This window comes from Pleurodeles waltl, chromosome 1_1, assembly GCF_031143425.1.
Source record: "Pleurodeles waltl isolate 20211129_DDA chromosome 1_1, aPleWal1.hap1.20221129, whole genome shotgun sequence".
Classification (NCBI taxonomy): Eukaryota; Metazoa; Chordata; class Amphibia; order Caudata; family Salamandridae; genus Pleurodeles; species Pleurodeles waltl.
Window position 1 is genome coordinate 140,233,961 of NC_090436.1, and position 26,185 is coordinate 140,260,145.

At 45.1% G+C, this 26,185-nt stretch overlaps 1 protein-coding gene across 5 annotated transcripts in view; it reads left to right on the top strand.

Annotated features, from left to right (window-relative positions):
* The window catches only part of CTIF (cap binding complex dependent translation initiation factor), a 758,204-nt gene that overhangs the window by 67,447 nt on the left and 664,572 nt on the right, over positions 1-26,185 (top strand). For all 5 annotated transcript variants that reach the window (XM_069219134.1, XM_069219121.1, XM_069219132.1 and 2 more), the window contains exon 2: positions 19,798-20,007. In XM_069219134.1, the coding sequence (XP_069075235.1) occupies positions 19,828-20,007 (180 nt within the window). In that variant the 5' untranslated portion in view covers positions 19,798-19,827. The remainder of the gene's footprint in view (positions 1-19,797; positions 20,008-26,185) is intronic.

Here is a 26,185-nt window from a genome sequence, read left to right on the forward strand (position 1 = left end):
AAATCTACGTGAGAAAAAAATCACTAAGGAGTAAAACATTGACCGGGACTGTAAATCCATTTAATAAGCACTACGGTTGCCAGCTCATCAGCCCCTTGATTAAAACTGGTAGCACTAAAGTAAATCCAATATTGACTGTTTTGGCTTGCAGCTGTGCAGTATAGATGGCCAGTGAAAAAGGCCAGTTTGGCAAATTAAATGCCCAGTATTAGAAAATATAATCTGGTCTCCCTAAAGCAAAAGCGATTTCTTTGATTCAAGTTGAGTTGCCCTTGAACAGACCTGGAGAAAGGTCACTAAATACTGGAAAATAAGTGTACATTTGTATATGGAGCTAAACCCAACTGAGTGGCTTTTATGTGCTTGTTTTTAAGATGCATCAAATTAGAGCTTTTTTTCATTTTAGGAAATATGGTTTAAAAAGTAATGATGGGAAAGTAATAACTCAAATGATTTTTAGATGTTTTATGGTTTGTCTGTGTCACCGTATCTGGAGGGATAATGCTTTAATGAATTCAGGTTATCCTTAATTGTATGTTGCTCTTTTAAAGGTTTTAATTGTAACACAAAATAACCAAGTTTATGTATATTTTATGTTGTATACAGTGTTTGGAGATGAAAAATAAATGTTGTATGAAGTGCTAAATAAACAAGATATATGGGTGGCTTTCCTGTGCTAACTCATACAGTTACGCTCGAATGCTTTTTTCAATATGTTAGCACATGAAAGCCAGAAGTTAATGTTCTTTATTTGCTTAATTGTTTGTAGATTGATGTAGCGTGAGTTAGATCCACTGGGGCTGCAATGCGGTGTACAGAGGAACATGAGGTAGCAGTGTAGGACATATAGAAATTCAACCAAGAAGATACAGACCCGGGGCTAAAGAGGAAGATTCGTGAATCTCAGTTCCACAGATAACTTTGAATGAAAAAACATATGGAGTACAAAATGGCAAATAAGATAAAATTAACTTCAGCCAATGGGAAGAAGATAGGTGTGGGTTATAGCACTTGCCCATGAAACCCAATATTTACAGAGATGCAATTACCAACGTTATCAGACACTGCTGGAAACCTTCTGAAGACCAGTCAAAGCAACATTGAAACCTAAGCTTTTGAGCTCTTTTTAAAACCTATGTAGGACGAATTGGTTCTCTATAGGGATGAAATTCCTCCCCAGCTACTTCCCTCGGTTAGCATTAAGCCGCTGCCTGACGTACTCTGCAAACACCAGCAGTTCCTTCATCAATTTACTTTTGTGGACCCTACATGGATCCTACAGGAAGACTGCAGAGAGCATGGTTTTTAGATCTTTCTTTGGCTGATTGCTCCTATTGAGTCACGATTATGGGCATAGCACGAGTGAACATCTCCATCTATTATTGTTAATGCTGAGGTGCTGATTTCTTGAGTATGACACTGATGGAGGAGGGGACAGGGTCCCCTTGTCTTTTCCTTGTAGTATCCTACTGCCGCTACTAGCACGTGCAGTCGTTGAATGCTGTTGCATGTGCTTTCAGTGTCGCTCACTGGATTCTTTAACTCCCCTTTAGAAGTCTCCACTAATGATATTTTATAAGGTTTTAAGAAAGGGGCAAGTCAGTGCATTACACTGGCCCCTTGTTTGGTACACAGCTTTTCAGTGGTTATAAATGGAATCGTACCTCAAAATAACACCCAGGCCTGCCATCACCTTCCCTTCACTAAAGAAAAATAACTTTTCAACGTCTGAGGTTTTGCAAGTGCCAGTGCCTTAGATTAGGCTCGGTTGATGGGATTTCACGTAGAAAAATTAATGCAAAGTCTGAACGGAACTAGAATCATTTGCTTTATACCATTGACACCAGTATGTCCTCCAGCGAGGTTATAAATGGCTGCGTCCATCTTTAAAAAGCGCACCTTGTCTAAGTCGACAAGTTTTGCTCCACCATCCAAACCCTGTTCTCTCCCATATCAACGGTGGTGGGAATGTCCTGCTCACTGATATTCACCGTTCCTTCCTGACACTCAACCGCAAGCCTGATCACAGGGCAGAAGGCTTCTGTCACTCTAACTACTCTACTATACGGAGTAGACTGGAAATCCGAAAGGGATGTAAAGAGTGGACTAGCTTTCTCTCCTTACGCCCCTAACCTCTGGAAACAGGCCGCTGGGATCCAAGTCTTTCTCCATCACTCCAGATGTTCATGTTCCTCCTCACTACCATATTTTTCAGCCAGTATCCTTGCACTTGCCGACACACAAGAGGCAGCTTTGTGGAACCTAAATGTCAAGCCTCATCACGTCAGTGCGGTGAAGAGGCACAATCCTATGTAGAGGTGGAAACCCTTCCACAGAGGGTGCCCTGGTGTGAGCCTTCTACACAGTTAGGCTCCGAATAAAATCTCCTCCGCACATGGGAGGTGGCACCAGATGTGCTTGACCTTTCCCTGGGGGATGGGAGCTGTAACTGTTTCGGCAGAGCAGTGATCCTAAAACCCCACTCGCCGTGGCACTTCCCCTCCCTAAGGCCGCGCCCCCTTCTCACAGTACTCCCACTGCAAAAAATATTAGTAGGTTGGTAGGTCTGAACGTTTCCCAATATACAAACTATAATCTGAACGACAACCCTATCCCACTCTCCACCTCCTGCAACCCACCACCCCCTTGCAAGATCTGTGTAAAGTGCCTTTGTACAGTGCCCCTTCCAAGAGCTGTGCAGTGTGCCTTCTACGCTGCCCCTTCCACGAGCTGTGCAGTGTGCCTTCTACACTGCCCCTTCCAAGATCTGTGAGTATGCCTTCTACACTGCTCCTTCCAAGAGCTGTGCAATGTGCCTTTCTACACTGCCCGTTCCAAGAGCTGTGCAGTGTGCCTTCTACACTGCCCCCTCCAAGAGCTGTGCAATGTGCCTTCTACACTGCCCCTTCTAAGATCTGTGCAGTGTGCCTTCTACACTGCCCCTTCCAAGATCTGTGCAATATGCCTTCTACACTGAACCTTACACTGCCCCTTCCAAGAGCTGTGCAGTGTGCCTCTACACTGCCCGTTCCAAGAGCTGTGCAGTGTGCCTTCTACACTGCCCCCTCCAAGAGCTGTGCAATGTGCCTTCTACACTGCCCCTTCCAAGATCTGTGCAATGTGCCTTCTACACTGCCCCTTCCAAGATCTGTGTAGTGTCTTCTACACTGCCCCTTCCAAGATCTGTGAGTGTGCCTTCTACACTGCCCCTTCCAAGATCTGTGCAATGTGCCTTCTACACTGCCCCTTCCAAGATCTGCGCAGTGTGCCTCTACACTGCCCCTTCCAAGATCTGCGGAGTGTGCCTTCTACACTGCCCCTTCCAAGATCTGTGCAATGTGCCTTCTACACTGCACCTTCCAAGATCTGCGCAGTGTGCCTTCTACACTGCCCCTTCCAAGATCTGTGAGTGGGCCTTCTACGCTGCCCCTTCCAAGATCTGTGCAATATGCCTTCTACACTGCCCATTCCAAGATCTGTGCAATGTGCCTTTCTATAGTGCCCCTTCCAAGATCTGTGCTGTGTGCCTTCTACACTGCACCTTCCAAGATCTGCGCAGTGTGCCTTCTACACTGCCCCTTCCAAGATCTGTGCAATATGCCTTCTACACTCCCCCTTCCAAGATCTGTGAGTGTGCCTTCTACACTCCCCCTTCCAAGATCTGTGCAATAGGTCTTCTACACTGCCCCTTCCAAGATCTGTGCAATATGCCTTCTACACTGCCCCTTCCAAGATCTGTGAGTGTGCCTTCTACACTGCCCCCTCCAAGAGCTGTGCAATGTGCCTTTCCACACTGCCACACGCAGTTCCTTCATGTTGCACCCCGTGCCTAGTGTCAGGGAGCTATGTGAACTAGCTTGCGTGTCATGTGCGACTTCTCTACGTGGTATGTACAGTATGCTCCCGCTTCCTATATATAGTGCTCCCCTGGCCTCGGGGACACGTCCTATGCTACAAAAATACCTCCACTCGCACAGAGCGAACACTACCATTCTCTTCTATGTAAATAACACGGATTGTTTTCGCGCCAAGAAGTGGTTCGGTTTTTAGTTTACACCACGTAAACGGTCAATAATGCTGCTTTTCGTGGAAGCAGGCCCTGCAGTATCATTGATCGGATGCGGGTATTCTGCCCCAGTGAGTGATCTGTGTGACTCGGTTAGCATGTTTAATAACCTGCTTATCTCCCTGCGGTGACAACGCGGGAGCCAGGCTCATTCTTTCCTGTTCTCTCGCGTGCCTCATCCATCCAGGCAGTCCACGTTCAAACCGGTGTGGCCAGGCCTCCAGGCGTTCCAAGAGGCTGCCCACATACAATATCTGGATGATGCACCCGGTAGCTATTTGGAAATTATTGTCATGATCGTAGACTGTATGTGCAAGCCTGTTGTACGCGAGGTGAAAGCCACCTCTAATACTAGGGGTTACATCACTTAGGGCCAGATGTAGAAAAGGATTTGCGCCTCGCAAACGGCGAAAAACGCCGTTTGCGAGGCGCAAAAGCCTCTCCGCGATGCAGAAATGCATTTTGCGAGTCGGATCCGACTCGCAAAATGCATTTCCGACTCGCAAATAGGAAGGGGTGTTCCCTTCCTATTTGCGACTCGCAATGAAATCGCAGTTACCATCCAATTGAAGTGGATGGTAACCCAGTCGCAAACGGGAAGGGGTCCCCATGGGACCCCTTCCCCTTTGTGAATGGAAACAAAAATATTTTTTCAGAGCAGGCAGTGGTCCAATGGAAACTAAAGGTTTCGGTATTTTTTTTCCAAGTGCAGCTCGTTTTCCTTTAAGGAAAACGGGCTGCAGATGGAAAAAAAAAACAGCTTTATTAAAAAGCAGTCACGGACATGGTGGTCTGCTGTCTTCAGCAGGCCACCATCCCCGTGAGTGCCCATACTCGCAATGGGGTCGCAAACTGCGACCCACCTCATTAATATTAATGAGGTGGGTCTTTGCGATTCCATTGCGAGTTGCAGAAGGTGTCTGAGACACCTTTCTGCATTGCGACTTGCAACCTACCTACATCTGGCCCTTAGTTTTGTGCTGGCGGCATTTAAGCTTGTTAGGTGCATTGGTCACACGGCGTAAACTATGTAGGCGTTATTTGAATTATTAGCGGTAAAAGCTTTCGGTGCTGTTTTTTTTTTTTCCCAGCGGTGAATTGCAGAGTGATTGTCGTCCTAACCCATTACTGTATTTTTCCATTTTCATTTCTGACCGAGGCGTTTCAGTGAATTACATTTTGCAAAAGAAATTAAAATATTATCGACATCTTTGACTGATGACGGACTGAAATACCGGCGCCAGAGATAACGTAATAGGAAAAACCTAATATCGCCAACAAATCCAACTACATTTGACACTAAACGTCAGTCGCCGCCATACACTGTTTGGAAGTTTTCTGCGCGGTCGGCTGGCCACGAGAAACCTGAAAGAAGTTGGTGAACATGTGTTCGCGTGGTGCATGGACCACTGGCCGCAGGGAAGTTCATGCTGATACAAGTTGTAAAATATGTACAGCATGAGTTCTCGAGGTGCTGCCACTCAAAGCAATTGTATGAATACAGATATGAAAACAACAAAGGCCTTATTTGCTGTAGGCTGTCCAGCTTAAGTTTCTGTTGCCCAAACTTTGTTTACTGTATTATTCCTCAAACTCAATCTCTGTAAACAAGCCTTTAAATCTTGTTCTTAACTTGTCCCATTTGCTGTGCATTCAAAGACAGAGGTCAAATATGTTCTTTCTTCTGATGGAGCTTAGTGTTTACTTTTCTTTCTCTCACTTCAAAAGTGCAAGAATTGATGTGACAATTCTGCTGAGTGTCCATGTAGGATGTTTTTTTCTAGTACACAACAAAAGAAATGAACTGTGCTAATGTTTCAGAATATACCAGAATGAATACAAATGAAGCACTTTTTTTTAATTTAATTCTGTAGTGTTGGAACTGAATATTTGAATACGATTGAAACACATCAGTACACTAGGTGATGACACTTGCACACATTATTATCATTTGTGTGTAGTAAAACTGTATGTCAGTGCAAGTGTAATGTTAATTGAAAATGTGTTGTCTGTAATGGCAGTGTGCTTCCACACTATGCATACTCCACACTGCGCCACTCCACTCTAGGCCCTTCCACACTATGCCATGCCACTTCATTCTAAGATACTCCACTCTACGCCCCTTGGCTATAAGACACTCTACAACATGGGTACTCACAAACATTTTCCCAGGGGCTGCACTGTTTGGTCTGTGATTGACCGAGGGCCACATTGATGCCAGCAGGGTGGCGGTCGGAAGGCTGGGGATGGGGAGGAGTAGTGATAAAGTGGTTATAGGGGAAGTGAAGCGCATACATCTAATGTCTGAATTACACAGCGTCAAACAAGAAACTTGGGTATGAATCCTGGCTTCTCCACTTAACCAAATTGTGTGATCCTAGGTGTAAGGAAATGGCTCCCTGTTGCAGTTACCCCCCACTTTTTGCCTGATACTGATGCTGACTTGACTGAGAAGTGTGCTGGGACCCTGCTAACCAGGCCCCAGCACCAGTGTTCTTTCACCTAAAAAGTACCATTGTTTCCACAATTGGCACACCCCTGGCACACAGATAAGTCCCTTGTAAAAGGTACCAGTGGTACCAAGGGCCCTGTGACCAGGGAAGGTCCCTAAGGGCTGCAGCATATGTTGTGCCACCCTAAGGGACCCTTCACCTAACACATGTACACTGCCATTGCAGATTGTGTGTGTTGGTGGGGAGAAAAAGGCAAAATCGACATGGCATCCCCCTCAGGATACCATGCACACAAAATACTGCCTGTGGCCTAGGTAAGTCACCCCTCTAGCAGGCCTTACAGCCCTAAGGCAGGGTGCACTATACCACAGGTGAGGGCATAGCTGCATGAGCAATATGCCCCTACAGTGTCTAAGTCTATTCTTAGACATTGTAAGTACAGTGTGGCCATATTAAGTATATGGTCTGGGAGCTTGTCAAAAACGAACTCCACAGCTCCATAATGGCTACACTGAATACTGGAAAAATGGGTATCAAACTTTTCAGAATACGAAACCTACACTGATGCCAGTGTTGGATTTATTAAAAAATGCACACAGAGGGCATCTTAGAGATGCCCCCTGTATTTTACCCAATCCTTCAGTGCAGGACTGACTGGTCTGTGCCAGCCTGCTTTCTGACCCCATGTGGTGAGGGCCTTTCTGCTCTCTGAGGACAGAAACAAAAGCCTGCTCTGGGTGGAGGTGCTTCACACCTCCCCCCTGCAGGAACTGTAACACCTAGCAGTGAGCCTCAAAGGCTCAGGCTTCGTGTTACAATGCCCCAGGGCACTCCAGCTAGTGGAGATGCCCGCCCCCTGGACACAGCCCCCACTTTTGGTGACAAGTCCAGGGGAGATAATGAGAAAAACAAGGAAGAGTCACCCACCAGTCAGGACAGCCCCTAAGGTGTCCTGAGCTGAGGTGACCCCTGCCTTTAGAAATCCTCCATCTTGATTTTGGAGGATTCCCCCAATAGGAATAGGGATGTGCCCCCCTCCCCTCAGGGAGAAGGCACAAAGAGGGTGTAGCCACCCTCAAGGACAGTAGCCATTGGCTACTGCCCTCCCAGACCTAAACACCCCCCCTAAATTCAGTATTTAGTGGCTCCCCAGAACCTAGGAAACTAGATTCCTGCAACCTGAAGACGAAGAAGGACTGCTGACCTGAAAGCCCTGCAGAGAAGACGGAGACACCAACTGCTTTGGCCTCAGCCCTACCGGCCTGTCTCCCCACTTCAAGAAAAACTGCAACAGCGACGCGTTCCTCAGGGTCCAGCGACCTCTGAAGCCTCAGAGGACAACCTGCATCTAAAAGGACCAAAAACTCCAGAGGACAGTGGCTCTGCTCCAAAGAAGAAACAACTTTGCAACAAAGAAACAACTTTAAAAGGACTCCACATTTCCCGCCGGAAGCGTGAGACTTTGCACTCTGCACCCGACGCCCCCGGCTCGACCTGCGGAGAAATAACACTACAGGGAGGACTCCCCTGCGACTGCGACCCTGTGAGTAGCCAGGGTTGACCCCCCTGAACCCCCCCAGCGACGCCTGCAGAGGGAATCCAGACGCTCCCCCTGACCACGACTGCCTGCTTCTAAGAACCCGACGCCTGGTAAAGACACTGCACCCGCAGCCCCCAGGACCTGAAGGATCCGACTTCCAGTGCAGAAGCGACCCCCATGTGGCCCTCTCCCTTGCCCAGGTGGTGGCTACCCCGAGGAGCCCCCCCTTGCCTGCCTGCTTAGCTGAAGAGACCCCTGGGTCTCCCATTGAACTCCATTGCAAACCCGACGCCTGTTTGCACTCTGCACCCGGCCGCCCCCGTGCCGCTGAGGGTGTACTTTTTGTGCTGACTTGTGTCCCCCCCGGTGCCCTACAAAACCCCCCCGGTCTGCCCTCCGAACGCGCGGGTTCCTACCTGCTGGCAGACTGGAACCGGGGCACCCCCTTCTCCATTGAATCCTATGTGTTTTGGGCACCACTTTGACCTCTGCACCTGACCGGCCCTGAGCTGCTAGTGTGGTAACTTTGGGGTTGCCCTGAACCCCCAACGGTGGGCTACCTTGGACCCAACTTTGAACCCTGTAGGTGGTTTACTTACCTGCAAAACTAACAAACACTTACCTCCCCCAGGAACTGTTGAAAATTGCACTGTCTACAGGGAGTGCAGAATTATTAGGCAAGTTGTATTTTTGAGGATTAATTTTATTATTGAACAACAACCATGTTCTCAATGAACCCAAAAAACTCATTAATATCAAAGCTGAATATTTTTGGAAGTAGTTTTTAGTTTGTTTTTAGTTTTAGCTATGTTAGGGGGATATCTGTGTGTGCAGGTGACTATTACTGTGCATAATTATTAGGCAACTTAACAAAAAAAAATATATACCCATTTCAATTATTTATTATTACCAGTGAAACCAATATAACATCTCAACATTCACAAATATACATTTCTGACATTCAAAAACAAAACGAAAACAAATCAGTGACCAATATAGCCACCTTTCTTTGCAAGGACACTCAAAAGCCTGCCATCCATGGATTCTGTCAGTGTTTTGATCTGTTCACCATCAACATTGCGTGCAGCAGCAACCACAGCCTCCCAGACACTGTTCAGAGAGGTGTACTGTTTTCCCTCCTTGTAAATCTCACATTTGATGATGGACCACAGGTTCTCAATGGGGTTCAGATCAGGTGAACAAGGAGGCCATGTCATTAGATTTCCTTATTTTATACCCTTTCTTGCCAGCCACGCTGTGGAGTACTTGGACGCGTGTGATGGAGCATTGTCCTGCATGAAAATCATGTTTTTCTTGAAGGATGCAGACTTCTTCCTGTACCACTGCTTGAAGAAGGTGTCTTCCAGAAACTGGCAGTAGGACTGGGAGTTGAGCTTGACTCCATCCTCAACCCGAAAAGGCCCCACAAGCTCATCTTTGATGATACCAGCCCAAACCAGTACTCCACCTCCACCTTGCTGGCGTCTGAGTCGGACTGGAGCTCTCTGCCCTTTACCAATCCAGCCACGGGCCCATCCATCTGGCCCATCAAGACTCACTCTCATTTCATCAGTCCATAAAACCTTAGAAAAATCAGTCTTGAGATATTTCTTGGCCCAGTCTTGACGTTTCAGCTTGTGTGTCTTGTTCAGTGGTGGTCGTCTTTCAGCCTTTCTTACCTTGGCCATGTCTCTGAGTATTGCACACCTTGTGCTTTTGGGCACTCCAGTGATGTTGCAGCTCTGAAATATGGCCAAACTGGTGGCAAGTGGCATCGTGGCAGCTGCACGCTTGACTTTTCTCAGTTCATGGGCAGTTATTTTGCGCCTTGGTTTTTCCACACGCTTCTTGCGACCCTGTTGACTATTTTGAATGAAACGCTTGATTGTTCGATGATCACGCTTCAGAAGCTTTGCAATTTTAAGAGTGCTGCATCCCTCTGCAAGATATCTCACTATTTTTGACTTTTCTGAGCCTGTCAAGTCCTTCTTTTGACCCATTTTGCCAAAGGAAAGGAAGTTGCCTAATAATTATGCACACCTGATATAGGGTGTTGATGTCATTAGACCACACCCCTTCTCATTACAGAGATGCACATCACCTAATATGCTTAATTGGTAGTAGGCTTTCGAGCCTATACAGCTTGGAGTAAGACAACATGCATAAAGAGGATGATGTGGTCAAAATACTCATTTGCCTAATAATTCTGCACTCCCTGTAGTTTTAAAATAGCTTATTGCCATTTTTGTGAAAACTGTGCATGCTATTTTGCTGATTCAACGTTCCTAAGTGAAATACCTTTCATTTGAAGTGTTACTTGTTAATCTTGAACCTGTGGTTCTTAAAATAAACTAAGAAAAGATATTTTTCTATACAAAAACCTATTGGCCTGGAATTGTCTTTAAGTGTGTGTTCCTCATTTATTGCCTGTGTGTGTACAACAAATGCTTAACACTACCCTCTGGTAAGCCTACTGCTCGACCACACTACCACAAAATAGAGCATTAGAATTATCTCTTTTTGCCACTATCTTACCTCTAAGGGAAACCCTTGGACTCTGTGCATGCTATTTCCTACTTTGAAATAGTACATACAGAGCCAACTTCCTACACTAGGCAAATGTTTTATTTCACTTTACCTCCTTGATTCCTTTTTAAAGGCCTTGAAATACCTCTTCAGGATGTATGCTGTATAAAACGTCTGTGTGATTTAATAAACTATAATGTTGTTCATGTATAATTTGAAACCAAGGCCTCCCAAAGAGTTCATTCTTTGTTCACAGTTCACATTGTTGTCAGGGTCGTGGGGTGTGGGCGAATTGAAAGTTTCTAAATTCATGTTTGAAAACTATCACTTAAAAAAAAAAAACTCCTCAATGCAGTGATATAATCGTGTGTACTAAGGTGAAGCGGTTCTGCAAGTTAATAAAATGTACTTTTTGAATTTCAGACAGATCTTACTTTCATACTTTTGCTGCAAAATGTCTTTAATAACAAAGGTGTTTCTAAAGTTAAGAGATCCAGGACACCCTAGTTACTCCATTTCTTTAACTTCAATTAGCTTCCAAATACATACTTGCCCCTTTATTTAACATTTTTTAGTTCTAGTGCAGAGTCGAATAAATAGCAGCACAGTGCTGCCGTTGACCTGGGGGAGGCGCATGCGGCCCCCAGCCATACTTTGAGTATTTCTTCTCTACAAGATAACACTCAACTCACTGCCACTCCAGTCTATGCCACTCGCTCCACGACACAATACACACCGCCACTCCACACCACGTACCCCACTCCAGTCTATCCCACTCCAATCAACCCTACCCTTCTGCAGCTTGCTACAGTCTACCCCAGTCTACTCTCCTCCAATCTACGCTGCTCCACTCCAGCCAGTCTAGCCCACTCCAATTTATCCCACTTTAACCCAGTCTACCCAGTACACTCTATGATCCAATCTACCACGCTCCACTACAATCTACCAGACTCCAGTTACCCCACTACAATCTCCCCACTGCAGTTTACCCACCCAGTGTACCATACCCCGCTACAATCTACCCTAATTCAATCTACACCACTCTGCCCAAATCTACTCCACTCCAATCTACTCCACTCCAATCTATCCCACTCCACTCTAGCCCAATATACCCTACCCAACTCCACACAACTTTACTCCACCCCATCTACTGCACTCCACTCAGTCCTTCAGTCCTACCCCACTCTGTTTCAGTCTACCCCACTCCACACAAATCTACTTCCCTATATAACCCAGTCAGCCCCACTCCAATGTACCCCAATCCAACCCAACCCACTCCACTCCAACCTACCCCAGGCCATTTCACCGAACTCTAATCTATCCCAGTCCATTTAAGTTTATCCCACTTCAGACGCCACTGCAATCTATCCAACTCCACCACGATCTACCCCACTCCAATCTAACACATTTTGCTAAAATCTAACCCACCCCACCCTAATTCACCCCACTCCACCCTAATCTACCCTACTCCAATCTACCCCTCAACAATCTAATTGACTCCTATTTATGCCAGACTATTCCGCTCCACTCCAATCTACCAAAATCTACTGCACTCTACCCCAAGTCAATCTAATCTACCCCAATATAATCTACTTCACTTCGCCAATCTCCCATTCCACTCCAATTTACCCCACTTCAATCTTCCTCACTCCATTCCAATCTACCCTACTCTGATCCACCCAATCTACCCTACTCTGATCCACCCTAATCTACCCCACTCCACTTCTCTCCAATCTACCCCTCCACTCCTCCCCAGTCTATCTCACAGCATTCCAGTCTACCCCACTCCAAATCACCCCACTCCAATGTACCCAAATCCACCCTACTCCAATCTACCCGATTCTACTCCAATATATGCCACTCCACTCCACTTCTATCTACCCCAGTCCAATTTGGCCCACGCATTTCAATTTACCTTACTCCACTCCAAACTCCACAGCAATCTGTCAAACTCCACCATAATCTACTCCACTCCACTCCAATCTACCACACTCCAGTCCACCAAAATCCATACCACTCCACTCTACTCCACTCCAGTCTAACTCACTCCACCCCAATCTAACCCACTCCATCCCAATCCACCTGCTCCACCCCTATCTACCCCAATCCACCCCATTCTACCAGACCCCAATTTACCCCACTCCTCTCCAATCTACCCCACTCTAAGTTACCCCACTTCAACTTACTTCACTCTAAACTACCCCATTCCATTCGAATCTATCCTACTCTAATCGACCCAGTCTACCCCACTCCACCCTCAACTACCTCTCCACTCCAAGCTTCCCCGATCTATCACACTCCACCCCAACATCGACCCCACTCCAATTTATCCAACTCTACTCCACCCGAATCTGCCCCACTCCTCTCTACCTCAATCTATTTCTCTCTAGTCCACCCAGTCTAACCCACTCCACTATACCCCAATCTACCCCACTCCAATACACCCCAGCCTAATCCATTCTAATATAGCTCACCCACTCCCAGTTCGCCCCACACCACTCTATTAAATACCACCTCAATCTACCCCACTTTACTTCAGTCTACCCTACCATCATCCACTAAATCTATTCCACTACAATCTACCTCACTCCACCTTAATCTACTCCACTCTAATCTACCTCACTTCACTTAAATCTACTTATTTCCACTCCAGTCGACCCCACCGCAATCTAGCCCTCTCCAATCTATTGCATTCCACTCTTCCCCAGTCTACCTAACTCTACCGCAATCTACTCTACACTACTTCAATCTACCCCACCCCCAACTACCCCTACCTAACCGACTCCATTCCATTCTCCCCTAATATAATCCAGCCAATCTACCCTACTCCAATCTCCGCTACCCAAGTCCTGTCTACCCAACTCCACTCTCCCACAATCCACCCTACTCCACTCCAGTCTGCCTCAGTATATCCCACTCCAGTCTACCACAGTCTACCCCATTCTGCCCCAATTCAATCTACCCCACTCCAGTCTACCACACTAATCCACCTAACTCCCCCATTCCAATCTACCCCAATCCACTCCACCTACCCCACTCTACCCCATTCCTCTCACCCTAGACTACCACACTACACTCTACCCCACTCCAATCTACCCCACCCACCACACTCCATGACACTAACTTTTAGCAATGATGAACAGCAGCCACGCCTATGTACATAATGTTTAAACCACATTGGCGAGACCTATTGGCTTTGCCAGTGCTTGTTTCTGTGAGGTTACAGGATTAATAAGTACCTGTTAATATATTGCCTCAGTCGCCAATTGTAAAACATTTGTTGCCGCCACTCACGTGGGAGAGTAGAGTGTGGAACTCGCAATTTAAAGTATGCATTCCCTGTCAGTTACCCCCTCACCTCCTCGAGAAGGAATTCAGAGAATGCAGCTCCAGGTGCAGGTCTCAAGCCGCTTGGTCATGTGGATTCTTGTTGGGCACTTCAGAGCTACCATTCTTGTAAGCAGCGCCGACAACCCGGAAGCAGTCACTCAGTTATCTGTCTTGCGTTAATGAACTGTTTATACCCTACTGCTTCCGTTGTGTAAAATGATCGGACGAACATCGGGTTTTTAGTGGCTGCTTTAAAGCGTTTCATATGGTACTCCCTGAAACTTTGAAAACAAATGTCCTTTATTCTGGCCATGTCAGTTCTCGTAAAACTATGTAATTCAGCCGGCAGCTGCATGCCCTGTGTGTGGGTCGGTCCACTGCTTTATTCTTTCTTTTGTTCTTAGGTCTAGCTTTACAGCTCAGCAGTCTGGTGATTATATTGTTAGCAGTTGTTTAACTATACAAACCCACATCAGAGTGGGTTTTGGCTCCACCCAGAGGAGGATCTCTCTCTCTAAAGAGTATGTGGTTTGCTATATCCTATTGGCTGTTTGGTGTATCATTCTGCCTCCCCTCGAGTGCTTGTTTTGCTATGAATGGAGAACTATTTTACGTTTCAAAAGTACACAGAGTCCTCTCACTGTTAATTCCTATGCTCATATATTCATGTTAAACAGAATGCAGTACTGTTGCATTGCCTTTTCAGCCCACCAGGCTTCTTAAATATGTTAATAATTTAAAGATGCGTGCCAGACCTGATGACTTTGCCAGTGCTTGTTACTGTTGAATGGAATAATCGGACGAATGGCGCAACCACTGCTTTATTAACAGGAGTGCGAAGTGTGTTGACAAAATACTTTCACTTAGGATGTGTGTTTCTTGGAGGCATGCACGTCTAGTACGTAGGGATGTGTATTCATTAATAATGATTAGTTAGTCTTAACTCACCCTGAGTTCCATTGACAAAGAAGGCCGACCCTACCAAAAGTCTTATGTTAATATCACCTCCTTGGTCCAGAACAAATCTGAGAGAACATTTAAAATATTGTTAAAAGGACCAGGAGCTCTACATGCAGCAGGCAAGCAAGCAGTGTTTTGCAGAGCTGTATGTTTTGAGTTCAGGCATGTTAAAAAAAAAAAATAATTAAAAAAAAAGAGAGAAATCAGCAAAAGAGGGTATTTTTCCCCTCAGTGGCATTAGATACAAGAAGAAATCAAGTCAAAGCTCCTATAGAGCAGTTTAAACTGTTTTTAAATTATAATAAAAGCTAGACGAGGGAGAATTGCCAGCATAAAAAGAATACAGTATATTTTTACACACAATATTATTCAAGTTCTGGCTCGTGGCACTTTCTATAAACGTATAGCCCGCTGTACCAGCCATTCGGGTGGGCCTTTAACAAGGGAGCAGGACTTTAATGACGGTATAGCCCAGCTATAGAGGGCTGTAAGGCTATTAGAACATTCTGCCACTAGAGTCCAGAATGTTCTACTAAATAATACAAAGGCCTTGCAGAGCCCGAGGGGGTTGAAATCCCCTCAGGCACCACTAGGCCTTTGTTCAGAGAAACAGCTGTGAGAGACAATCATTGGACTGTTGGCGCTCCAGGCTTCTGCCGGCCATTAGAAGCCCGGAGCACTCTATTGTTTCCAGTGGAGCTCCCAACATTCCAATGTTCTAATTAATCTTAAAATGTTAACGTGGATAGCATTTTTCTCTGAAAATGGAGGCAAGAGGTGCTTAATTTGAGTTTGTTGCAGGTGGTGGGCACCGGCACTCGTGTCGGAGGATTGGGACATATTTATCATCATCAGACTTTAACCCAGAGCAAGAAAGAGAAATAAGAAAAGGGAGAAAGAATGAGGAAAAGAAAGGAAAGAAGTGACAAAGGATGGAAATAGGGATGAAAAGGAACCTTGCTTGAGATAAACAGGAAGTGTAGGGTGATGGATGAAAGAGGAATGGGGGTGAAATCAAGAAGAGGCACCTTTTGTATTTGGCAGCCCCGGCGTTCGGCAGTGCTGGCAGGAGCTACTAAGGTAAACTTTCTGCCCCTGCACTTTTCCTAATGAAACCCTATTGGCGATCCTAACTCTGATTACCATTAGAAGCTGGAGAATGTGAGGTAATGTGGTCATTGCCCTTGCTGTTTCCCCTACTGCATACCATTATCAGGCATTGGCCATTGAAGACAACCACACATTGAATGACAGCCAACCATCTCAAATTCAGAGACATGATTATGGAGAGAAACGAAATTGGAAAGATCAAGCATATCTTTATTTTAATGCGGATATGTCCGTCGCAAGCTGTAGCAGCAATGTACTAACTTCCGTAATATATTACTCTGCAGGGGCGCCTCAAAATCTTTCAGTAAGAATATACCCAATAATCAAGGGCAAAATTGTTTAGGTCTTACCATAGAAAGTGTAGATTCTTGTCCAACAACTAATTGTGCCTTCAAATTGAGCCAAACAGATCGACAAAATACAGTTTCTGTGTCCAAATTAAGTCTTATTTTGCAACCGGGTGGTGAGAACTTCATACTCTACCACTAGGTTCAGGAAAGGTAGTGGAATGGAGCATGGAGTATACATGGAAAGGGATGCAACATATTGTGCACATCTGTTTTCGAAGATCCACATTCCACTGCGAAAAGGTTGTGTAGGATTGTGTACAATTGCTTGATAATCATTCAAAGCGAAAACTAATTCCGATCTCAATCTGTGCCAAGCCAAGTGGACCTCTAAACGAGCTTGAAATTGAATTGTTCGGGGTCCGTGTCACATTTAGGATTCATTCCCTGCTAAGCACTGTAAGATATTTCCTTTAACCTAACACCATCATGGTTTTTCTCCATGCTCATGTTAGTCAATGTCTGTGATGCTGAAAGAGCGTTATAGCTACATTGAACGGTACAGAAAAGAGGCGCGTCTATCTTCCTTTCCTTGAAATATACCCCAAGTCACAACCACCAGTTTGAAGCATAAAGGTGTACAGGATTGTCTGAGCTCTGAGAACCCTGTGGGTATTTCTCCTAAAATTGTCATGGATGCCACATTATTAGGCTACAGATAAGACCCTCTTTAGTGTGATAGTGCTTACGAGACAACTGATGTACAAAGAAACGCGCTACTAACTGCACCTTCAGCCTAGGGTTAGACCACTGATCCACCGAAAGTTTAAGAATTGTAGTGCACTCCATAGCCCTATCTTATATTGGTATGAGCAGTGCCCTCCTGGCTGGCTCATTTTGATATATAACCAGTTGAGTAACTTTTATTTGCTTATTTAAGATGATTTAATTGGAGCTTATTCATCTTTGGAAATACTATCTGAAAAAGTAATGATGTAAAGATTAGTGACCTAAGTGATCTTTCAAGCCAACTTCATGCATGGGTAAGTGAAGGGATATAAATGTATTGTACCAGCGCTGACCTCCATCCAATCCATTCTCCATGTCGCTGCATGGCTGACGTCTTGGGCCTTTAGGCTCTATGCACCAGCCCTTTCTGCACCACTGTGACTCCAAAAGCTACTGTGTGGACTGGTCGTGGGCTACTGAGTGTGTAATTTTGCTACTCTCTGATGTAACGCCCTTGCTGTCTAATACTGTTTTCATCATTGTGGAAGTTTAGTTGATGAGGCTTTGCAAGCAGGAGATACTACTGCCAATGTTGAAGATCGGAGCCCAGTATTTATTAGCAAAAAAAAATGACCAGTTCCTGGTTTCAGACTTCGAGTAGCAATGTGAAGGATAACATTCTGATTACAATTGAGATATGAACATAGGGATCCTGAAAATGTTATTAAAATCCTGTATCCGGTAGAATAAAAAACGCTTTAGTTCTCACTATGAAAACAGCATCTTTCGAGATTCCCCAGTGACCGTTTCACACTCAGGGGACAGGTGTAGAGTTTGCAAATAAAATACTACACCATGGACTTAGATGGTCGCCAAGGGTCGCAGCTGCGAACCTGGCTTGCCCTTTGCTGCCCCTGCCTTTGCGACCCCTGGCCTCCGAGGTGGCAGATTCGGTGCCAGGATTGAAATAGAGGTAGCTCGTCAGTTGGGGCTCTACTCTCTGTTTTCTGTCAAGTGCAGTTAGCTGGAATATGCCCTTCTATGGCAGCGAAGGTGAGTAAAAATGCTTTTAAATGTATGTTGCGTACTTACTTGCAGGTGAGAGTGTGTTTATGTGAAAGAGAATGTATGTAAGCGTGAATTTGTGCGTAAGTATGTGTGTGTAAATGAAATTGGAGGTGAAAGGGCATGTGATGTCACTTCCTCTACTCCTGCCATTTCGGTGAATTGACGTTTATGTACTACACCCGTTGTTGTTCAAATCATTTTGCCAGATTTTCTATCAGGTGCTAGGGGCACTTGTACACACATTCCATGAAGCAGGTTTTTGCACATATCCTTGCCTCTAGGGCTGCTTTTAACTATATCTGTAGAACATTGGTTAATATCCTCAGTTATTGGTACATATGGAAAGTATAGGCAACCAAACCTAGCAATCCTAACTTTTATGCACAGCCTAGCCTTCTTAACCATATTGCTCATGGACGATTGTGGCAGAATCTTACCTTGTCTGTGCAAAACTAAGTGCCCACATATGTTAAGCAATGTGTTTGAAGGAAAACGGTGTGTCCATGTAGATTTTCCAAACAGTTGTGAACTTTCACCTCATACTTGCCCTGTTGGACAGTACCTTGGCTGCCTGGCCTTTGTTTTGTGAGATGGTTTTATCCCAGCAGCTTACATCCACATTTGATGGCGGGGACAGACCCCCTACTGCAAGAAATATCAAGGTGTTTTGAAATGTGTATTTTACTGGACAGGATTACCAACCCCTCTACTTGATGTACTGAACTCAAGTTTAAGCGCAGCATCCCTTGCTGTACTTTTGGCTGTTTTATACACTGGTGTGCATCAGATTATACAATACCCAATGTTTGCATGCAGTGGGATGTGCCATTTATACCGAGTTAGCTGTGTGATGGCTTTTGTTTCTTCTCTCATTTTATAAACCAAATTCTTAGTGTGAAATTAAGATTAAAAAATAGCACACCCTGTTGCTTTGTGCATCAGTGTTGGGGGCATTTATACTATGGGAACGGTATTCTTATAACCAAACAGGCTTGGAGATTCTGCACTCATTTAAAGGAACGGGAACAAAAACATAAGACCAGTGAGCATTCAAATTACTTGGGCGGATTTCCTTTCAAATTAAAGTGGAAGCAAGCATGTCATTGCTCTGACCATATCAGTATTTCTATTAAACATAAAGCAACCTTGATGGCATTCAGGCAAAACTTTTTGGTGTTAAGGGACTTTTACGAAAAACTATAAATGCAGCAGATAATGTTCATCCCACATTTTACGCACCTTTTTGATGTCTGGAGCTTTCCGAAAATAAACTCAGAGGAGGAGCTTCTTCCCAGTGGGAAACGATCTAATGAAAACATTTGAAATTTCCAGGATGGCATGAAGATCTCGGCCTGGGTCTAAGTTCCTTCATAGTGAAGGCATAAAAAGGAGAGGAGATGCAGACTAGCGGCCTGGGCTGCTGATTTAGTAACCAATTTCCAAACCCGTCTTTGAGTGATTAGCCCAGAATTACAGGATGTTGAGCCAATCGCATTGTGCTTAAAGAAAAGTATAACTATTCTGTTTCTATGGTAAAACACTTTATTGCCCTTCGGTCAGGTGTGCAGTATAAATAACTAAAAATAAACATTTTAACTAAGTGGTATAATAGGTAAAATGTTGAGTTTTACGCTTTAAAAAAACTTTAATATTGTATTTTACAGTAGGTAGATATTTTATTTTGAGTACAGACAATGAAAGATGACGGGCTGTGTTGTTGTTTTGCAGGCCCCATTGGTCCATCGATACCCCGGAGTAATGGAGAATTCTTCAGTGGCATCTGCATCATCTGAGGCTGGGAGTAGCCGCTCTCAGGAAATCGAAGAGCTGGAGCGGTTCATTGACAGCTACGTCCTGGAGTATCAAGTTCAAGGACTGTTGATTGACAAACTGGAAGGTGATGAGGAAAATGACAAAACCCAATCCAATGTCTCCCAGGTTGGTGAAAGGCTGCCATGACATTTGTAGAGTGAGTGAACCGGCTCATCTTGTAACTAAAGTGAAGTAGAATTGTGTGTTACAAACTCCTTCATCCAATATATGATTTAACCATGGTATAAAATACGGCTACATGGAAAGGATGTAGAGATGGCTGCTCTCTCTAGGGTTGTCTTTAATAGTTGAAATGAGATTGCATTTGTTTGTAATTCTTGTCTTTACATTCAGGTTTCATAAAGCTTCTTTGAATTGACCCTATTTCTTTTAGTAATCCAGGTTTGGGTTCGTTCTGACCTGCAACCTCTATTTTTAATGAAGAACATCTCATTGGTTCTTTCCTAGAAAAGGATACCGTAACAGCCTTCTAAAGCATCCACTGGGCCCTCACAGACCTATGGAAATTATGTATTGCGCTTCCTCTGCAAACACTGAATGGCTGCACTTTGGGGCATGCTTTTTTAGTGCACTTGTTATTTTTGTAAAGACTTGAATGCCTTATTTGCCAGGTTCATTGCCTCCAGCGTACAAAAGCCATAGTTTTGAGTTTGGTGTGCCAGGTCAATAATTTTGTGTCATCTACAGTAGAACTATTTAGAATTTCATGAACTTGTTGGTCTATGCAGTCTACTAGTGTAAGGGGTGCACTATGCAGATAGTACAGGCGACCCTTATTGGTTGATAGAGGCTTCAAGTAATAACCCTAAATGCTCTCTTTTGTTCTAGTGTGGGTGAGCAGTTTAGGCTTATCAGATGGTAGTGCTAAGTATTTGTTCAACACAAAGTCAATAAATGAGACACAACATCAAGAAGAAACTCAAAATAAATTTTAGAAAAATATAACACTTTTATATTTTGTTTCAACACCAGAAATCTTCAAAATATAAGGTAAGTACTGTTGTAGAGTTTTTGTTCACAGTGATGTAAGTAAAGTACACCAGTGCACAGTAATGACTTTCAGTGGGTACAGTACATATACTGCATATGGGTATTTGCAGAAGTATCTCAGGGGTCCCCTTTAGGTGGTAGGATACTAGGGCAATAAGGTCACAAGAAACACCAGCAGTTCAGTTTTACTTGCACTCAGGAAGTAGAGGTGCAGAGGTGTTGGACGGGTCGGGTGCCTTGCGCACTGCACAGTTGGCGAAGAGGGGGGCCACCTGGAAACGGGCTGCAGAGGGGGACTTGTGGACAAGTACAGGAGCTCCCAGTTTGGGGGAGTGGTGGGGGAATCGGTTTGTGACGGTCCTGAGAGCAAGGGGGGCACAGTCGATAGGCTTGGACCCAGGCCGGGGTGTTTGGGTGCAGAGGGTTTTGGTAGGCTGGTCCAATGCGTCAATGCTTTCACGGCGCTTGGTTAGAACTGCAGAGGGGGAAAGACAACACACCGTTGGGGCACTCTTGTGAGTAGTCTCCTCAATTCCGTCGTCCCTCAGCTACAGGTTGTCCTTTTTCTGCGGTGGTGTCTGGCTCAGACACAAACAAGTCATGGTGCTTCCAACTGCTCCGGTACCCCGGGTATTGGTTCAAGACGACCCCTGGTGGGCTTGGCATCTCCAAACTTTGTGGGGAAATGGGTCTGTCCTCCTGGAGCATGATGACTTAATCCTGGGTGTCTGCTGCATCGGGGCCCCAGTGGTCAGCAGATCAGTGAACTGGACTTTCCAGTTGGTGACTGCAGGTCGCAGGGTAGTGGCTTCTCCACTCTACTCCAATACAGATGCTGGCTGGTTTAGGAAGTGCTGGCAGCCCTCCGAAGCTATTGGGAGATGCACAGATGTTGCACGAGTCGAGTCTGGGCAATTGTCAGGACAGCAGCAGTTAGGCAGGGTTTGCCGCCAAAGGTCTAGGCTGGTCCTCAGTTCTCGCGTTGGTTTGCTCCTCTTTGTACCTCCTCCTCCTCCTTCAGGTAGACAAAGTTAAAGTCATGGTCTTAGGTGGCCACCTAAATACTCAATTTATGGGTGTGACGGGGAGTGTAGTGTAGTAGCCAGTGGGATATGTACCCCTGGGGTAACTTCACCCCCTGTATGACCTCTTCCTGTGAGGAATGGACATAACCCTGTCACAGAATTCCTAACTCCACCACAAACAGGATGGTGAAACCCTTACTTCGTAGAGCACATCAGGCAGCCCACCTTATGGGTGTGACTAGTCTGGTATTTTTTTTTTTTTTTTTGTGTGGAGTTTTATATATATCACAAACATGACGTGTTCGTGTATCTGAATACTGTACATATAGCAATCAACTCCTACATAACAAGAAATGACAATCAGATAAGGAATAAGCATGGAGCGACACATATACAGTCTATCATTAAGCATAGCAGTTAAAAGATCCACAGGAGTCTACCCAATGCTAGACAAGCTGAGAAGGGTCAAGGGTCCTAGAGTAGGAATCTGCATCAAGAGCTTTTTTGCTTCTCTTTTTGAAGGAGGCAGTGGAGGGGGGTTTGTGCTAGTTTCAGGTGGTAAAGTGTTCCAAGTTCTTTGGACAAGGCTGGAGAAGTGGTTGTAAGTTTTCTTTTTGTTGAACTTCTGTGGTTTAAACAGTAGGGAATTAGCACTTCTTAACGACTACCCTGAATTTTGGCCACGTAGACAGGAGTATTCTGGTGAAGGGTCTTGTGCGTGATGCATGCAATCTTCAATTGGATTCTAGCTTCAGACAGGAGTCATTTTAGATGTTTTAGGTCTAGAGTAATGTGGTCAATTCTCCTGGAAGTTGTTATGAGTCTGGCAGCAGAGTTCAATTTGGCCTTTAACAAGGCCAGATTTACTTTGGGTAGGCCAGCAAGAGTAGCACTCCTGTAATGCTTGAGGTGGGAGCCAGATGGAGAGATTCTCCATGATCTATCAGCAAGCCTTAGAATGCACCTTTCCTCATTTAAGAAGCCATTGAGCAAGGGTTTGGGCTGTCTGCTAGGTAGTCTTTTAAGCTGCTTTGGAGCAATCGTGTCCAGTATGTCCGACATAGATTTTGTGTAATGATCTGTAAGCTTATTTACATTCATGCTTGTGGGAGGAGGTAAAATGTTTTTGCTAATAGCAGTTAGCTCAGTAGCATTAATATTTTTTCGGTCTCTAAACCATTGTCTAGGTTTAAGACGTTGACCTTTCTCGACAACACCTTTTCCAGGATTAGGAAGGAGATTAAGTAGTGATCAGAGCAGAAACAGGGGGTTATGGGTTCAAGTTGCATCATATTATACTTGGCGCTGATTAGATAAAGGGTGGAGCCTCAGTTGAGGTCTGGAAGGAAGGCCTTGAAGGTGATAAGAATGGGGTCAGTTAAGTCATTCCAATGGATGTTGCAATCCCCAAGGAAGATCTGGTTGGTGTGTTGGTCTGAGGTATGAGATGGCCTCATCATTTGTTCAATAAAATGTAAACTATTACCCAGGGGTGGTAAAATGTGTGAAGTTTACACACAAGCTTGTTATTGCTCCATATTTCTATAGCTAGGTATTCACACTGTGGCATTGGAACCGTTTGTGAATGTTTTAGGGTGAGCATGGAGCGATAAATACATGCTATGCCAACTCCAGCTCTTCCAGATCTGTCCAGTCTGATGATGTCATAGTTGGGTGGTACTAGAATGTCCAGAGTGTGTGGGGATGAATCATTGAGCCAAGTTTCAGTTAAGATAAGGAGGTCAAGGTCTTGGGCAAGAATGAGATCAGCAATGTCAGCTGCGTGTCTTACTGCCGACCTGCAATTAAGGAGCAGAGACCTGAGATGAGATTTGGTAACTAATGTTTCATTTTGTGTCGTATAGACTTGAAGCAGATTATACTTGTTCATGGATCTATAGTTGAGACTGTGTAGGTTGGAGGGAATAGCCTGGATGGTGCTCTGCGAGAATGTCGAGTTCTTATGTGTATTGGTATATGATATCAGAAGGGAGTGTATGTCGGCATCAGATAGGTGTTCTGTAACCCTCTGGGATTTGGAGGTAGGACTGGAGTCGAGATCTCACGAGTGAGCAAGTTTGGTGACTTCTCGTTATTCAATGAAACAAGATGGGAGAGGTTAGGCCGTCCCGTTGAGAGTGGAGTCTGTTGATTTTTGTGAGGGGTACTATTAGCCCAAGAGATCAGGTTAAAACTCCAGTGCTTCTCGAGCTTCGAGGTGATGTATACAAGGTTCTGGATAACTGAAGGCCAATACGTTTGTCCTCAAGGGATGAGGGATCATCATTATGGATGAGAATGCAATATGACCTAGGGGTGGAGGAGGTGTGTGAGCTCTCTAGGGCGTAAGGGTAGATCCGCAGCCCTGAGGGATCAATGTTGGTGGGGGGAGAAAAGGCTGGCAGTGGAGGTCTAGGAGAAGGACTGCTGGATGTGGTGTTAGAATGAGGGATAGTAAGAGGACTAATAGGTGTAACAGCAATGGGGATCCTCTGCTGTTGGTAGGTTGTTTCGAGTGAGTCAGAGGTCATGTGGTCAATAAGGTCACTGTACTTATTATCTCCGTGTTTAGGCTGTTGACCATTCTTGGAGTGGGTAACATTTCAAAATTTCTTGTCCTTCTATGAGCTAAGGGCATTCCCCGATCTGATAAGTGGATAATGGAAAAGGACAGGAATCCTCATTTGGAGAAAGTGATCTGGGCCAGTCAGCGGCGGGTCCTGTGTTGCCATGACCCAAAGGGAGGTGAGGAGGTGGTATAGGAGATAAGATAGGGGTGGATCAGGATGATGCCTGTGTTTCAATCCCTGAGCGAGGGAGGGACGCTGACTTTGAGAGAAGATGGGGACATTGTTAAACTTCATGTTTTGATCTTTATGAAAATGTCATCAATTCTCTTTAGATTACGTTTAGAAGATTAGATGAGAACTTTCCCATTGTTGTAAAGGGTGAGGGTTGCCTCCGACTTGAAATCCACTGAAGGTGTTATAAAGCCCTTGTGGTGGTTTCCTGAATGTGTTTATCTGGAGTATTTTGGCAGGCTCTCCTCCATTGTGGTCTTCTGTTGGTGAAGAAGATTAAATCCTTAACCACCGTTCCTTTATTAGCATAATAATAGGCATCAAATATGAGCTTTTCAGAGTTCTGTTCAAAAAGATTGTTTGAAACGCTTGGCAACGCTCTTGGTTAGATTGGGGTGGTAGTTTGATGGCACTGGTAGGCCTTAATGCGTGGAAGAGTAACTATCCCTAGAGCTTAGGTTCTTACGTTCTATATTAGCAATGGTATCATTAGATTCAATAAGTAGAAACTTCTCCTGATAGTCTACAAACCAGTGTCAGAATACAAAAGGAGTTGTAGAACATGTGAGAGTAATGACAGTGGGGGTGAAGTGGTCGGACCTAAAGTGGCAGTGTAAAAGACTGCATGCATTGAAGTATCTAGACGTACAGAACGCTCAACCCAGTGCCATTGCAATAAGACCACTCACTAGAGGCTTAGAAGCAGGGAGTCCTTCTTCTTTTCACTCTGGTATAGTCAGGTCACCAAGAAACGTGCTTTTCTTTCATAGAATTGGGTGCCTGTGAAAAAACTCCTTTATAGGCTACTGGGTTAGGGTGAGCAAAAGTTCAGAGGAATCAGCCCAAGTACTCTTCGAAGCTACAGAGGTGATGAGTCCTTCTTCTCTCTCAGTCATACAGGCTAATCACACTTAGACCCTCATTAGGACCTTGGTGGTCGGTGTTATAGTTGCGGTAGTACTGCCAACATGCTGGCGGTACATACCGCCATATTATGACATTGGCGGTTTGGCAATAGCCAAACCGCCAATGTAGCACACCGACCGCCCCAGCGGTAACTACCGCCGGGCTGGAGACTACGGTCTCCAGCCCGGCGGCCGTCATTAGGCCGCCCACGGTAATATGACCCCGCCCACCGCCATGGTTTTCGTGACTTTTTTACCACCACGAAACCATGGCAGTAGGCACTATCTGTGCCAGGGAATTCCATCCCTGGCACTGATAGGGGGTCTCCCCCGCCCCCCCCTTCCCAAACCCCCTCACATACACACACCTAAATGCGCAGACATACACACTCATACACACACGCATACCCACATCCACCCACGCATGCTTACATTCATACACACACACCGCAACACACACTAACATATATAAAAGCACAAACGCATTCACACGACACAACATATACGTAGACTCACACCCATTCATGCATACACGCATTCCACACGCCTCATGCACGCATAC